Raw genomic sequence first — 15,538 nt, forward strand, 5'->3', positions numbered from 1 at the left:
ACAACAACAGAGATCTGAAAGAAGACTTTCAGCCTGACAGCTCAAAGGCTATGGCATGGGGGGATTTGGATAAACAGAGTCTTTGCCTCTTTTTCTGAAACCTCCAAGAATTCTGCTGAAAGAAGGAAATTGCATCGGCAGTCTGACTCAGTAGAAGAAGAAACTATTAAGAAACATCTGGTGTATTTGGTATTGTAAAGGAGCCCTATGGAGTTTTCATGTCAGCAAATCAGTTTAATAAACACATTAAATACATTTTATTCCTAATTAGGCAATTATTAATGCAAAATAATAATACATTTTCCATTTTTGGCAGCTTTCAGTTTCCTTTTTACTTGCATTCCTGGCACTTACCTGAATTATTTAGTACATTATTGCAACAAAATGTCGATAAAAAAGTGTGAAAACAAAGTTCAGACTTCAAATAATTGATACTATCAGAACTTCATATATACTCTGCAATATTGCCAAAGATTTTTATTTATTTTTTCTCTCCCCTTTCAGACTTCTTTTTTCCTGACATACTGTACGTATCATAAAATCATGGTCCTTTCAGCTTTTCAGTGTTGTGAAGTTCTAGCCGAGGCAACAATGTTTTCAGGAAAGCAGCCGCAGGTCAGTCTGAGGCTGGTGTTGTTGTGGCAGAAGGTGGAGGGAGTCGAGCAGGAGGACAAAGGGCCAGAGAGAGATCCCTGGTGACAGGCTGTACATAATTGATTGTTTATCCGTCTACAGTCTGAGCGGCAGCAGTCAGCTAGGAACTACCTCACACTCATGCATGCACGCATGCACACACACACACACACAGACACACACACACACACACACACACACACACACACACACACACACACACACACACACACACACACACACTTTAGGCATTTAATTGGTTTACATTCCTTAATAAATAGAAAGAAGCAACTACTCCAAACTCAAGGGTCAGAATGATCACACACACACACACACACACACACACACACACACACACACACACACACACACACACACACACACACACACACACACACACGTTCACACTGATGGATAGCTGTTCCCTGATCTGGCAGATGTGACCTTGTGAAAAAAACCCTCCTCACCTCATTCTCTTTCCTCTCCCCTGTGCTCCTGTTTTTATATGCCCATGAGCACACTTTAATTCTGCCCAACAGCAGGTGAGTGTGTATATGTGTGTGTGTGTGTGTGTGCATGTTTGAGATGCAGCGACAAGAGCAGAGCAGCAGGCCCCTTTCTAAGTGCCCTTCAATCCATCTCTCACACATGCACACATACATCATACCCCTCGATGGAGGAGCTCATCACAATGTCACTTTCAATTTGGATGAGCCCCACAGTCTGTTCAGGAGATATAATGGATTGGATGATGGCAGGGAAATGGATGATGCAACTCAGGTCTCCTGCAACAAGAATTCAAATGTATGATCCTCTCACTCTCAAGTCTCTCAGTCCTCACCACACTGTCTTTCCCAATAGCACGCATTTCATGAGCCCACGTTGTTGAGAAATTCCCTGAAACGAGGTAGTACATAATACACTTATTGTATGTTTGTGGTTGTGGAACGTTCCTGATATTTGCTTAATGTGTCTACAATGTGTCCAAGTGGAAATGGTTGAGAGACATTTGTTTCAGTCCCCTGCCAGGCGAAGTATGGACCATAAATTCTGAAAAAATAATGAGAAACAGTCCAAACTGTTGCCCCCAGATTAGCACTGAAGTCTTTGTGTTTGTGTTTTCAAGAATCCTGACCTTCTCTAAGAGATTCAGTGTCCTTTCAACAACCTTTGAAAGTTCTCCCTCTACTGTAAACTCATGATAACACAACATGAAAAAACAGTCTGGCTGAATTACTAAATGTTTCTCAAACACTGTAGTTAGAAAGAGAGCTCTTTTGCAAAAAATACTTTTCATGTTTGTTTCATGTTTTTCACCCCCGGAAATACTAGTTTCCGAAGGTTAAAACGGGTGCAGAAAGTTTTTCGCATTTCAGCTGACGTGGTGCTCGGTAAGCAAGTTCTTATCAGAAAGCAATATTTATGTGAATCTCCTAAATACAATACACAATATTCATCTATGGTGTGTCTCATAGGGATAAAGATCTGCCTTTGTGTTCAGAGGCAGAGGAAGGGTGTGCATTAAGGTTCCTGTTCATAAAGCAAGGGAAGGGGATTTAATGATGCACAGTTCTTGTTTCGTCTTAAGCCACCATCATGTGAGGTTTCCATCGTTTTTCCAGTTACAGTATCTTTGTTGCAGCAGGGATTTAAAAATAAAAATGAAATAGAAATCTCACTATGTTAAAACTCATGTATCAGAAGGGTTCAGTCAGGCAGCACAATGTGACTGACTTCAGTTTAAGGGTCGTAAACATGTACCTGATGTTTTTCACACAGCAGTAAAGGAGATCCAGTTGGTGGTGATAGAAAATATGAATATAAATATTGTGTAATTCAGGATATAAACTCCTGACACTCTTTTGACAGTTAAATATTATATCATTTCAGGTCAGTATAACGTCCAGATCTAGCAGCCTCTGTAGAGATCAGATAACATTTATCTGAGCTCACAGCTTCTTGACAATAAAATGCTTAGTGGAAACACCCGGTGTGTGATGGAATCATAAAAGACTCCACTGCAGCATCACATTTATTTTTTAGGAGGCCTATTGATACATGGTTGTTTCATTCTGTAAAAAATAAAATACGACGTGTGTGAGAGTACTTATCAGCAGTCTTATAAAAGTAACACAAGATGTGGAATATAAAATGACAAGAAGACAACTTTCAAATAAAGTTGTATCCACCATTAGGAAACCTGTGGAACTACCATAAACATCAGTACATACAAATAAAATGCTCGGTTACAAGTAAAAGTCCTGCATTGAAAATCCTATTCAAGTGAAATTAGTACTACCAAAGTATACTTAAAGTACAACAAGTTAAATCACTTCTGATACACAATTATCCCTTTTCAGAATAATGTATATTTCTGCTTCATAATTATTGATGCGTGAATATATTAATCATTTGAATGTTCAAGCTGGTATAAATATAGACTCTGACATCAAGTGGAGGAGAAATATGAAGAAGCTAATAATGGAGATACTCAAGTAAAGGAAGTACTATTATAAAATTGTAGTAAAAGTAAATTGACTTGGTTACATTCCACCATTGAACAACAGATTACAATAAATTATTTTAGTTTGTTTTGTACGTCTCATAACTTCCTAATCCCACTCCTTGTATTATAATCCTTCAACGTTTATGTGGGGGTTTACAGTAGACTTTATGGTGCCATTACCATATTTAGAATTATTTATACACCACAAAATGATATAATTATATATATTTTAAGTCAATACAATGTTTATTTTACTCCGTATATGAAGTCTATCACACGTCTCTCCCATTTGTCTCCCATTACAGCAGTTTTAACACATGTTCTGCTCTTTCTCCACGCTGGATTTATTTATTTTATTCAATTTGCACCATAACAATATTTTCTCTTGGATGGTTTGGTTTGTTTAGCAGTAAAGTCGATTATTCTCCAGACCTTTATTACATTTGGCTTCCTCAGTGTCTCCAGATAGAGGGGATGAGATTGGTTTGCCACTTGGATACAGTATGTTGTCATGTGCTGTAGCCATTAGTCAGGCTTGTCAGTGGGATATCCATAACAAACCATATCACTAAAGCCACAGCCGCAGCAATGAAAGGCATTCATCGTGCCAAGGGGATATTTTGTTAAAGCTTGTGTGAAACTCACAGAAAACGTTTCTCTTTGTATTCAGTGTCCAATTGTGGCATTGTACAACATTCAAAGTAAATGCCAGTGTCTCGTGAATGCAAAACAACATGCCTCTTTAATGTAAACATCAATGTGCAAATGAAGGAGCTTATTTTCAGTTTAAAACTCAGATTCATCCTGGGGACTGTTCACATTGTGCCTAAAATAACACCAAATGACTGCAAAACATCTGAAACAATTCATTATGACAGATCGCAATGGGAGATGGAGAAATAGCTCATCCTCCAGTCGGCTGTTTGTCACTGATGTCATATTACTACACTCACAGCTGTCTAACTATCAAGTCGTTTAATCCAAGACTGAGTCTCAAATGTTTTTTTTTCATGATTGAAAATAAAACAAATGACCAGCTGGGTGCCATCATTCTTCATTTTTACAAGTAAAAATAAGCATTTTATTTATTTATTCAAGTGTTATTTTTTTGATAAGAGTAGTGTACAGATGTGAATATAATGACACTGTCTGAACATTAGATGAGAAAACAAATTTCACTTCTACATTTTTCCACTTGTTACAGTTATATATGAGGGGTTTTTGAAATGACGTCTGTTGTGTTTACGTCTTCAGAGCATGACGAGTGCCTCAGCGGGCTCCACAACTGCGATGAGAACGCCCTCTGCTTCAACATGGTCGGAGGCCACAGCTGCTCCTGTAAGCCGGGCTACACCGGCAATGGGACCGTGTGCAAAGGTAAGCTCCAATTGTTCTTAGACCACATTGCAAATCCTGACTTCAAGTCAAAGTCAACTTTATGGTCAATCTTTCAGTTGGTGTGTACAGACAGAGAGATCGAAATACCGTTTCTCACAATCCCAAATCCAAATATATATAAAAATATGTATAAAATATATATATCCTATATATACACAATCAACAGACGCATTTATACATATGCACACATTAAGATAAAAGCACAACAATCAATATACAAAATAACAGTCACTTCAATATCTTTTGGTGTGTGATACTCTCTGAGTGTGTGTGGGGTGTTATAGTCCAGAGGGGGAGGGAGGTGAGGGAAGGGAGAGAGTTCAGCCTCCTGTCTTCTCTTCCAATAAAGTCAGCCACAAAAAAATGTACCTCCAAAAACACTCTGAAGGTTTTTGGAATCATCCATCCGGAAGAATTAACCATAAATAAAAGGGATTTTACTCAAACGTGTTGTCGTAAAATGATCATATAATGAGCAATAAAACAGGAAATGGATTCCTCTAAATGTAAATCACAGTCTTTTGTCTTCAGGGAGACCATTAAACACAGCTTTTTCTAAAGCTATTGTTATGTACTGCAACTTCACTGTACACATAACATTCTCTTTTATTTGAAGTGATCTTCACACTAGTTGTTTACTTAGTGATCTCAGTTTTCAAAGAACATATGTTTGTAATTTAGGATATTTGCAGATACCAGACCTTTTTTCAGCATCATGAATTTAACAGTGTAATCGTGCAAAACAATGTAGGAGTTTCCTGCAAAATGTCTCAACTAACAATCTTTCTATTGAGCTGTTTCAAAATGAAACCACATACATGTTCAGGTCCATGTCACTACTATTATTACTAGTATTGTGGTCCAGTGTCACCTGCGCTCGGTGAAACGCCTTCAGTGACCCGGGTTTATTGAGTGCCTGTCTCTGTGTTTGGTCCTATTTGTAATCTCTGCTCTTACTGGAAAATCCACTTGACCTTAGGTCGTTAATTAATCCCTTCATTAGAAATCTATTTAAAAGGAGAAGCGCTGATCTTACACATACAAATCAGTTGACTTGTTATCGCCAGTAAACTTTTATAATCGGTTGTATGACCCAGACAACAGGCCAAAACATTAAATTATTCAGTTTTCCTTTGACTAAGAAAGAATTCCAGAATTTGTTAATCAAAATAGTTTCAAATTTTTCTGTAAATCGACTGATTCGCAGAACTGAATAGCTGGATAGCCCCTTAAATGTAAAGCACTCTGTGATACTGCTACCACTGCATAGAGCATCTTTTCTTACTACTTCTTACTCTGGGGAGCAGCATATAATGGTGCATATATTTAATTTATTTCAATTGTATTCTGTCAGCTTCAATGACATCTCTGTGTTTTGGGGATACATTAACCAACATTCTTCACATTGATAATGAACATTTTAAAATTAACCTTGGTGAGATGCATTAATCATGCAAAATAATATCGTGAGAGCATGTAATGAATCACACCACCAAATTAGCTCTTATTCTGTATGCAAATACATATGCTGCTGCTGGTCTAATTACATAGTTAATGGTCGTTAATCTTTGTGAGTAATGGCTCTTCTCCTCTGGTCTACCTCTAGCCATGTGTGACGGATTGTGCCAGAACGGGGGAACCTGCGTCTCACCTAACAACTGCGTTTGCCAGCAAGGATTTACTGGGAAGAGATGCGAGACAGGTACGAGTTTATTTTAGTTGCACTCCCACGTTTCCTTCCTCAGAAATAGCTCAAGGAAGACTTTTAGCTGAATGTGCGATAATTGACAAAAAAAACGGAAGAAGAGGTAAAGTGAGATAAAATCTGACAAAAAAAGGACGAAGGAGAAGCTAGATCACTGCTGAAGGGAACTTAAAGGTGGGGTAGGTCATTTTGGAGAAACCAGATCGAGTGCGCTAGAATTTGAAAATACACAACCGGAGAAAATCTGCCACTTCCTTACAGAGCCCCTCCTCCAACACACACGAACGCACACATGACCAATGAGGGCACGAGATAAGTTTGTGCACAGGTGGAAGGCTGACAGGCAGGTAGGCCATCCAGTTATTTTAGCCGGGCCGGCTCAGATGATTGGTCGTGCTTTTTACAGCGCTACGGCTTCCACAGATGACATTTTGTTATGGATTTTTTGTCAAAGAACTTCAGATATTCATTGCTCTCGGGATGTTAAGAGCATTCCATGGAATATAACAAAAAGTGTATCTCGAGCCGGTGTCTCAAACTTACCTACCCCACCTTTAAGATCAAACTTTTAGATGTAGTTATCTTTGCATATCTTTATATATATGTATAGCCAGGGGTGCACAGAACTTTTTTTGCCTTGGTTCTCAAAGGAGCACCTGGAGATGTTGCTTGGTGCTCATCCTTAAAATGAAATAAAACATAACTTTTGAGGGGGTCTTGACTTTATTTGCCAGACACACGGCACTGAACACACGTGCAGAGGTGAACACAGAACACACATGCAGAGGTGAACACAAGACAACATTAGCACGACCAGTAATCCTACAAGCTGTCATCACTACCCTCCTGACTGTTCTCCTCACTGTCTTCCTCTCTGTCAGACATGGTAGCTGATGATGTAGGCCTACTACCTTCTCTCTGGTTGAGTCTGCGATTAGCTGCTGGTTTTGGGTCGAAAGTCTCTGTTGTCATCTTAGACAAGTGGATGTAATCAAATGAGTATGTGAACATAACCAATAACCTACCATAGCCAATAACAAATTAATGTAACTTATTTTATTTGTGTTGTTCATTCATATCTTATTTTACCCTAACATTTATTTATTTATGCATTTTTTTTTATCTCTCCAGTTTTAAAGAATATTTTTGGTTACTGTCCTAGTATACATTGGAATGATTTCAAACCTGTTTATCCCAATAATTATAAAGGAGTGCCTTGGAAATATGTGTTTACATAAATAGTGACCAAACCGTTTGAACTTAAGAGTCCTTACCTCACTGAGCTGTAGTTATCAGCCTCTCAGTCTGACTGGAGAGGACTCTCACTCCACATTATTGTAGAAACGTCTTCTTCTTATATCCTTTAAAGCAGCTAGCATCAGATTCTAATAACAACAGCTTCGGTACCGGTGCACCCTCGCTCTCTCCCTCGCTTTCCCTCGCATTTTGGCTGTGAGCTGCGGGCGCCAGATAAGCCAACATCCCCCAGATAAGCCAACATCCCCCATTTTCATCACTTACAGCGCCCATCGTACAGGGCAAATGAAAAGTGTAACCGGGGTGAAAAGGGTGTTAGATTTACTTAATTATGAATATTGTTACATCAAGGCCGAAAATTAGGATGAGCACCAACGGTCAAAAATGTTTTTTCCCCTCCCAGAGCTGCAGCCCTGTTTCAGCTAACAAATATAGCCTATATTTGTTGTCCCAACAAAACAGCTGAAATGTTTCCTGTGCTTACGCTCTGCTTCCCGGTGTGTGTTTATTTCTATGTATTTGTGGCTGTGTGTTAGTTGGTGTGTGTGTGTGTGACTGTGGTCCCATGGTGAATAATGGGCTTGGTACCTCTTCCAAAGGGCTGATGGAGGATTTGAACTGCAGCTGCAGCAGTATGGGAATTACCTCATATCACAACCAACATTAATCAGTGTGGCATTCCTCCTCATATGGGCTCCGTACCACAAACAAATTACAACTGCACAAACTCCTCATGCAAAACAACCGATAGTGCATGATAGCCTAACTGAGTATTAAGTCGGCCTGTGTTTATAGCAAAGACCGTATCACTGCTCGCTCTCTTGCATGGAAATATGTCAATGCTGTGATAAGACTCGGGGCTTTAGATTCTGTTCAGTGTGTTTTCCCCTGCAGTGCTGGTGATTTAAGGTGACCAAGAAAGGCTGTAATCCTGTTGGTTGTACTAGGTGCAACATATGTCTTATCTACAGCAGCAGAACCTTTCTCATAACACGTTTCAACCTTTGGCGGCGTGTCCTTGAGGAGACAAGCGGCCGAGCTAATAGAAAGTCAAGTCATGACAGTTGTGTGTGTGCTTCTGTTGGGGTGAAGCAAACGGAGCCTCCCTGCTTGCTCATTGGTTCAGGTATTGATTGCACATAAAGGACCCTTTTTTACGAGGCGTCTTTTTTTACTGCCAGTCTTAAAGTAAATGAATTTCCTCATGGTGCTGCTCTGGGATGCTGAGGAAGGCTAGTGTGTGTGTGTGTGTGTGTGTGTGTGTGTGTGTGTGTGTGTGTGTGTGTGTGTGTGTGTGTGTGTGTGTGTGTGTGTGTGTGTGTGTGTGTGTGTGTGTGTGTGTGTGTGTGTGTGTGTGTGTGTGTGTGTGTGTGTGTGTGTGTGTGTGTGTGTGTGTGTGTGTGTGTGTGTGTGTGTGTGTGTGTGTGTGTGTGTGTGTGTGTGTGTGTGTTTTTTTTTAAAGCCACTGAGAATGTGTTAACACACCTAACCATAATGACTTATCCTCCTCCCCATTTTGCAGCAGAGAGGGTTCTGAGGACCTCGTCCCTTAGTAATGGCACGGTCCAGGCAATCACACATTTCATTACCCTCCATAGTGTTTTAGATCCCTGCCTTTCTTTCTTTGTCTCTTTCTCACTCTCCTTTGTGAGTGTCCCTGTGTATCAAAGAACAGTCATTGAATAGTCAGTCAAAGGAGAATTCTTCAAAATGTACCGCAGCCTAGTCCAAGGTGATTCTATTCATCTCTCGGTATTTCAAAAGCTCTACAAATTAGGAAATGTTTTGTAGGAGAAATTACTTTGTAGCAGAGTAGGTTTGTTTTTCACACTTCCATTTGCATCAAATCAGTCATATCAAGGTTAGATTTGAGGAAGGTTTTTCTTCTTAAATAGAGGATACAAAGGGATATAATTCCCTTGAAAGTCAAAGCGTACTCATTCGTTAAAGTATAGAATGTAAAAAGCCCTTATTATAATGACTTCATGAAAAATAAGAATAAGACCAACACGTAGCTGCGGAGGGCGGAGCCAAGTCCTACTCAGGGTCAAACAATCTCACACAGACAAGTGAATGTGTTCATTTGTCTCCCTCATTTCCCTAATGGCAGTGTTAAATATATATACTTTGTTACAGTTTATTTGTAAAGGATGAATAATAATACTTCCTCACGAAAATGAAGAAACATTTTCTTGAATCATTTTTCATTTGATTGAAATGCATCAGGAGCATCTCCTTTATGTAACATGTCTTTCATATCCAAGAAGAGCACTTCCTCATTTGTTTTCTATCTATGTGATATCTCATTTGAAGTAGCTGTATCTAGCCGTGCAAATACATTTGGTTCTGTCTTTGAGAAAGCTGCCTTCACCCCAATTTATGTAGGTGAATTTAATGGTGTTTATTATGCTCACAACATAAAGAATGTAATTCAAATCAACCTGTACTAACCATATGTATTATTGATATATTACACCATTGTCCTTTCTGTTTCAATCATACTGCTGAAATGTTAGAAATATAGTAGCTCCCCACTTTCACCAGGTCTTTTGAAGTCCAACAGTATAATAAATCCTTGAAAATGTACTGTTTAAATTCATTGCAACTCATTCAATTCAAAAATACCATTTTGAATGAAGACGCACATTTGATCTTAGAGCAAGGCAACAGAGTAGCTTATCAGACACACCGAAAGCAGGGCAAAAAAAGCTAGCCTTGCTCTTTCCAAATGTAAAGCACCTCTTAGATTAACATTAACATTAACACATTATTGTGGGGGAAACTTCTGAAGCAATTGGAGCCAGGACTCAAAGGGAGTCACGATGGAGAGCTGGAGCTTTGATGGCAAACACTGACGGTTTATTTGGAGCTTCGGCCGGAGAATTCACAAGACATGTCACGGGCCACGAGTTGAGCACACGGTTGAGATGCCACAATCAATTCTGAAGAACCCTCCTGTAGCTCGAGGTTTTAACTAGTTCAGAGTGTAATAATCAACATTCTTCAATCGATAGAATAAACAGCTGAGGGACATTGTTATCGCTTTTGGCTCGAGGTCATCTACACCCCGAGAAGGATGTGTTCCAGGTGTCCCACAACAATAACTACTGTATCTCTGACCGAGAGTTGCCCGGTCACAAACTGGTAACAACAACAAAATGCTAGGGTAGCCCCTCCTTAAGGGAGATAGCATGCTGCCCAAGGCTGGGCATCTGCGTCACAGGGCAAAAGGTAAACATCTATGGAAATTATTCCCTGAAAGTTATATCCTGGATGTTTATAGAATACAATTGTTTTCGGGGTATAATGTGTGGAGTCAGTGAAGGCTATAGGAAGTCACATCTTACCATTCTTTGAAATCTATCTTCATGGCTACAGTATCATATTTAATGTACAAATATGAGGGCGGCATCCATTTTCTAATTTCAACTGTCAACCCACTGTTTATTGTAAACTGTCCCTTTAAATGTGATCCCTTAAAGCTATGAGATGAGCCTCAAAACTAAATATCAATTTACCCCCGTTGAGGTGGAGTCCAATAAATGAAAAACATTAGTTTTACTGTAACATTGGTAAACCAAAAGGGACTTTCTCCATTAAAATGTGACTAAAAACATCTTGCTGCAAAAATGTTTCTCCATAAAGACATTTCTTCCTTAATCACACCATATTGGAATCAGGGGATGAAAGTTTGTTGCACAGGGACCAGTCTGTTTTTACATTCCTCGCTACTTATCATTGAGGCTGATTAGAATTTGGGGTTTGGGAACACAAACGATCCCTCACATGCGAGCACAGTCTCTCGCACGCTTCATATGCCTCAGCCGACAAGATGTTTGTCACCACAGCTGCTGCTTCAGTGTGCACATCTTTCCCCCTCCATCTCTAACTATCACATCAGAATCAGTGACAGCTTCAGCACCATCCTCCTGTGTTTTGATTTTTTCCTTAAGGTTTTGTAGTCCATTTCCACCGTCAGGGTCCCATGCTATAGGGCCAAAGCCTCCGGCAGCGTTTAGAAACTTCAGCAGTCGTTCAGTGTGAGAGGGGGAGTCCGTCTTATTGTCTCCTCACAGCTTGACAGGAGCTCCCACTGTGGCAAGTGTCGACTGGAGGAGCTCACAGAGATGTATGGAGGTTAATGTACTGTTGGATATGCTGCTCTACTGGTGGGTAGAACGGGAAGGAGGAGGGGCGATGAGCGCAGTAGTTTGCGGAGAAGAGATGGAGATGTAGGAGGAGAGTGACTCGAAGAGGGAGAGGAAAGAGAAGTAACGACCAGGAGGGGGGGTTGAGAGGAGGTGAAGTGGAAAGGAAGATACAGAGATGTTGGGGAAAAACTGACAGATGCGGCGATGGAATGGGAAATGCAAGAAGAGGGATGGGTGGCGAGGGGCCAGGGGTTAGTGAGTTTTTCTCTGCATTTGGATGCGGAATGAGGCTGGAGGAGTCGGTGCGGCAGGCGGAGGAGAAGCGGAGCTGGCTGGATGAACATGGAAAAGCTTTCACTAAGTCTGAGCTCCCCACCCCTAGAACCATGCGAGCTTTTAGAGGCCTCCCCCGGGACGCCACCAGTCCTGCTGCTGCAGACTGACGGCCTGTCATAAGACACCGAACAGGAGCGCTTCAAGACAGTGCGGATAGACACACACACACCTACGAGCACAAACACATTTCCGTAAGAGAAGACACTAACAGTTTTCCACATTGTCAACCTGCCGTCCCATATGGATTGTCGCACAACAATGTGTTGTACTGTAAATATGTGTAGTCTGTAATTGTACAGTGTGTGTTAATATTTGTTATGGTCTTTTTAGTGACTGTGTGTGTGCGCTTGGTGGTTTGTCATTACCATTCAGGGGGAAAGGATGGGGAGGGACAAGGGACACGCATTTCTGACAGACAGACACTAGCTAGTGGAGAACTCTGACACATCATGAATTATGCAGAGCCCAGCTGCAGCAGGGCACATACACTTCATTCGGGGATATAAATGTACGCAGGGCCAGCCATGTAATGTGTGCCCCGAACATGGCGCATTTTCAATATGGTTGCCTCAGGCTAGCTCCATTCTTTATACGGCTTTTGTGAGAGATGGCCAAACGCTGTAATATTAGGTTTATTTTTCATCTAAATGGAAGTCCATTTTCTTCCCTGTCTTGGAGAATTCCAGCATAAAAATGTGCTACTATACTTGTAAGAATGATGGAAAGTAAAAAGTGAATGTGTGTTGAAGCCCAAATAGATTTTTGTTTTACCTACAGTACTAGTACTCAAAAACCGGATCAAATGAGTGAGTTTACTATATTGTGATTGATCACCAACAAATACATTTATTTGATTAGCTCCAGCCAATACCTTGTTGAAATTGACACCATTTTGTTTTATATTTCAGTCATATATGTTTTCCATTTAATTTGGTTTTCATGCTCCATGTAATTTATTTTGTGACTTGAACCTCTCCACAGAGCAGAAAATGTTGCCCAATATTTTGCCCCGGGCATTATATCTCAATTTAGATTTACGACGTTTCAATACATTTTAAATGTGTGTCTAAAAAGAGCATTCAAGAGCAAATAGAAATGCTACTTAAATTTCGATCGTAAAGGGTAAAATGTATAATAACTTTACATTAGCCGTTATAGATAGTTAATAAACCTATGCCTCTAATAAATGCAAAGCATGAATGAAAAAAAAGGAAATAAAAACTTGAGTACATTATGTTAATTTAGCCCAACATAAACACACAATCAGAGCTGCAGCATTTAATAAGTTACATGAAAGAGTTATTTAGCTTCCAATTGTGAGGATGATTTAAAAAAAACTGGTAGCAAATAACACTACAATAATAAAAGAAGGGATATAAAAAAGAGAACACAAAAGATCAGGAGGTGCACTTAAAAATGGATTAAATGAAAGTACTGTATATTAATTTAGTGTAGCCACATCCTGTAGCTTACTGTCTATCATGACATTACATTGCATTTAGCTGACGCTTTTATCCAAAGCGACTTACAATAACTGCATTCGACCAAGAAGATACAAACTTGAAGAAAACAGAATCATATAAGTACATCAGGTTTCATAGAGCCAAAACATTGGCTGTAGAGGTAGGATGGCACATGCAGGTAGACCAGCCAGGAGGGAGTTGCAGTAGTCTAGGCGTGAGATGACGAGAGCTTCTGGGTCAGGAGGTTGTAGCAGCGATGTTTGCAGTGAAGGACAGTTTGTTATCTAGGGTCACACCCAGATTCCTTGCAGTCTGAGTCGGGGAAACAACAGAGGGGCCGATGTTGATTGTTAGGTCAAGAGTGGGACAATCTTTTCCTGGAAGGAAAAGCAGTTCAGTCTTGTCGAGGTTGAGCTTGAGGTGGTGAGCAGACATCCACTGAGAGATGTCCACTAGACAGGCAGAGATGCGTGCAACGACCTGGGTCTCTGAGCGGGGAAAGGACAGAATTAATTGGGTGTCGTCAGCGTAGCAGTGGTATGAAAAACCATGCGGGCTAATGACTGATCCGAGCTAGTTTTTGTACAAGGAGAAGAGGAGGGGACCAAGAACAGAGCCCTGAGGGACCCCTGTAGTTAATTGACAAGGGTCGGACTCTGACCCTCTCCAAGTTACCCTGTCAAAGAGTAGTCGTCACTGTGAAGGTTGTGTTGGATACCTTTGCTGTGGGTGCCTTTCCATAACAAATGAACATAAGATTGATAATGAAAATAGACAGGTGTAAACATGCACAAGTCATGACCATTTGATGCAAATCAATGATTTAAAAAATGTTTCCCTGAAAAAGAGGTTAGAGATATTCGTCTTGTCCTTAGTCATTTCCATCTCCTCTACAGTATATACCCTTATAGGGCTATTTATTTATTTATTGTTTAAAGATCTTCACTCATGTTGCATAAAAGACCACTTTAAACACAGTTTAAAGTATTGCAGTTATCAATAAATAAAACATGTTGCAGTTACATCATAAAGATATGTCAGCAGGAGAAAGAGTGTTTTTTTACAATGCTTTAAAAAAATACCTCATAAATGTAAGAAGGTTTAAAACAAGGGCTTGATGATCCTCTTAGCTCTTATATCTTTCTTTTAGGAAAAGGACTGTAAAAATGTTCTACCAGCCCATAGCCCCTGCGTGAAATAATTGGACGGAACATCTGTGAACATCCCTTTCTGTTCTGGCCCCAGACGCGTCTGTTGACTGAATTTCTGAACTGCTCCTATGAGATGAATTGGGAGGTAGCGTTTGTATTTCTTTTATTTTCCGCTCATTATCTTCTCCTTTCAAGCCCCTCTAAACTTGTTATGGTGCTTTGCCACCAGTTAAAATCCTCTGTCACTGCTGTCAGTTCTGTTACTAATGGCCATCTCTGGCGTCCTTGGATGGCCTCTTCAACTTCTCAGAGGACGCTTTGGGCTGCTTAAGGGAGAAGAGCAGATGCTGAGGATGGACACCTCTCCTTTCATCTTTTAATTCATCTACAATCTCATGTCCTCAAAAGCACTTGTAATCATCAGCCGCACTGAATCACACGTAGGCTAGTTTAGCATCAACAATGATCTTTGAGGACAAGGAGAAAGGGAAAGATTTGATGTTTGGTGTTAATGATGCAATTTGGATGTGTGACTCCTACACACTCCTGGAGGGTTATGTTCACGAGCATCACCAGGGACCCCTGCCTGGCGTGTTACACCTACACTGTAAATTGATGTTTTATTGGTAGGAAAAAAATTCATTTTCTCAAGTCGAGATCATTTAGCAGCACACTTCTTCCAAAGTGAGATGCTCATAAAGAGACGTGATCTAATGAGAGGAGCGCTGTGTTTATGCGGGTAAAACGGGGCCTTTTCATCAGAGCTTCCACATTTAACTCAATAATAAATTCGTTTTTGCCATCTTTTTCCTGACTTTACAGTTCTATAAGGAAAGACCTAAGAGATAAGCGAAATTTCAAGAGCACATGAAAAGTGAGGAAAGGAGAAGGTATTTAATTGTTGGGGGATAGCAGAGGAGATAAGAAGAAGATGATTT

At 40.2% G+C, this 15,538-nt stretch overlaps 1 protein-coding gene across 1 annotated transcript in view; it reads left to right on the forward strand.

Annotated features, from left to right (window-relative positions):
* nell2a (neural EGFL like 2a) overlaps positions 1-15,538 on the forward strand; it is a 79,616-nt gene that overhangs the window by 46,728 nt on the left and 17,350 nt on the right. Inside the window, exons 14-15 of the mRNA XM_079682319.1 lie at positions 4,394-4,516; positions 6,144-6,239. Of these exons, the coding sequence (XP_079538445.1) occupies positions 4,394-4,516; positions 6,144-6,239 (219 nt within the window). The remainder of the gene's footprint in view (positions 1-4,393; positions 4,517-6,143; positions 6,240-15,538) is intronic.

The sequence above is a fragment of the Notothenia rossii genome (genome assembly GCF_949606895.1).
Source record: "Notothenia rossii genome assembly, chromosome: 5".
Lineage (NCBI taxonomy): Eukaryota > Metazoa > Chordata > Actinopteri > Perciformes > Nototheniidae > Notothenia > Notothenia rossii.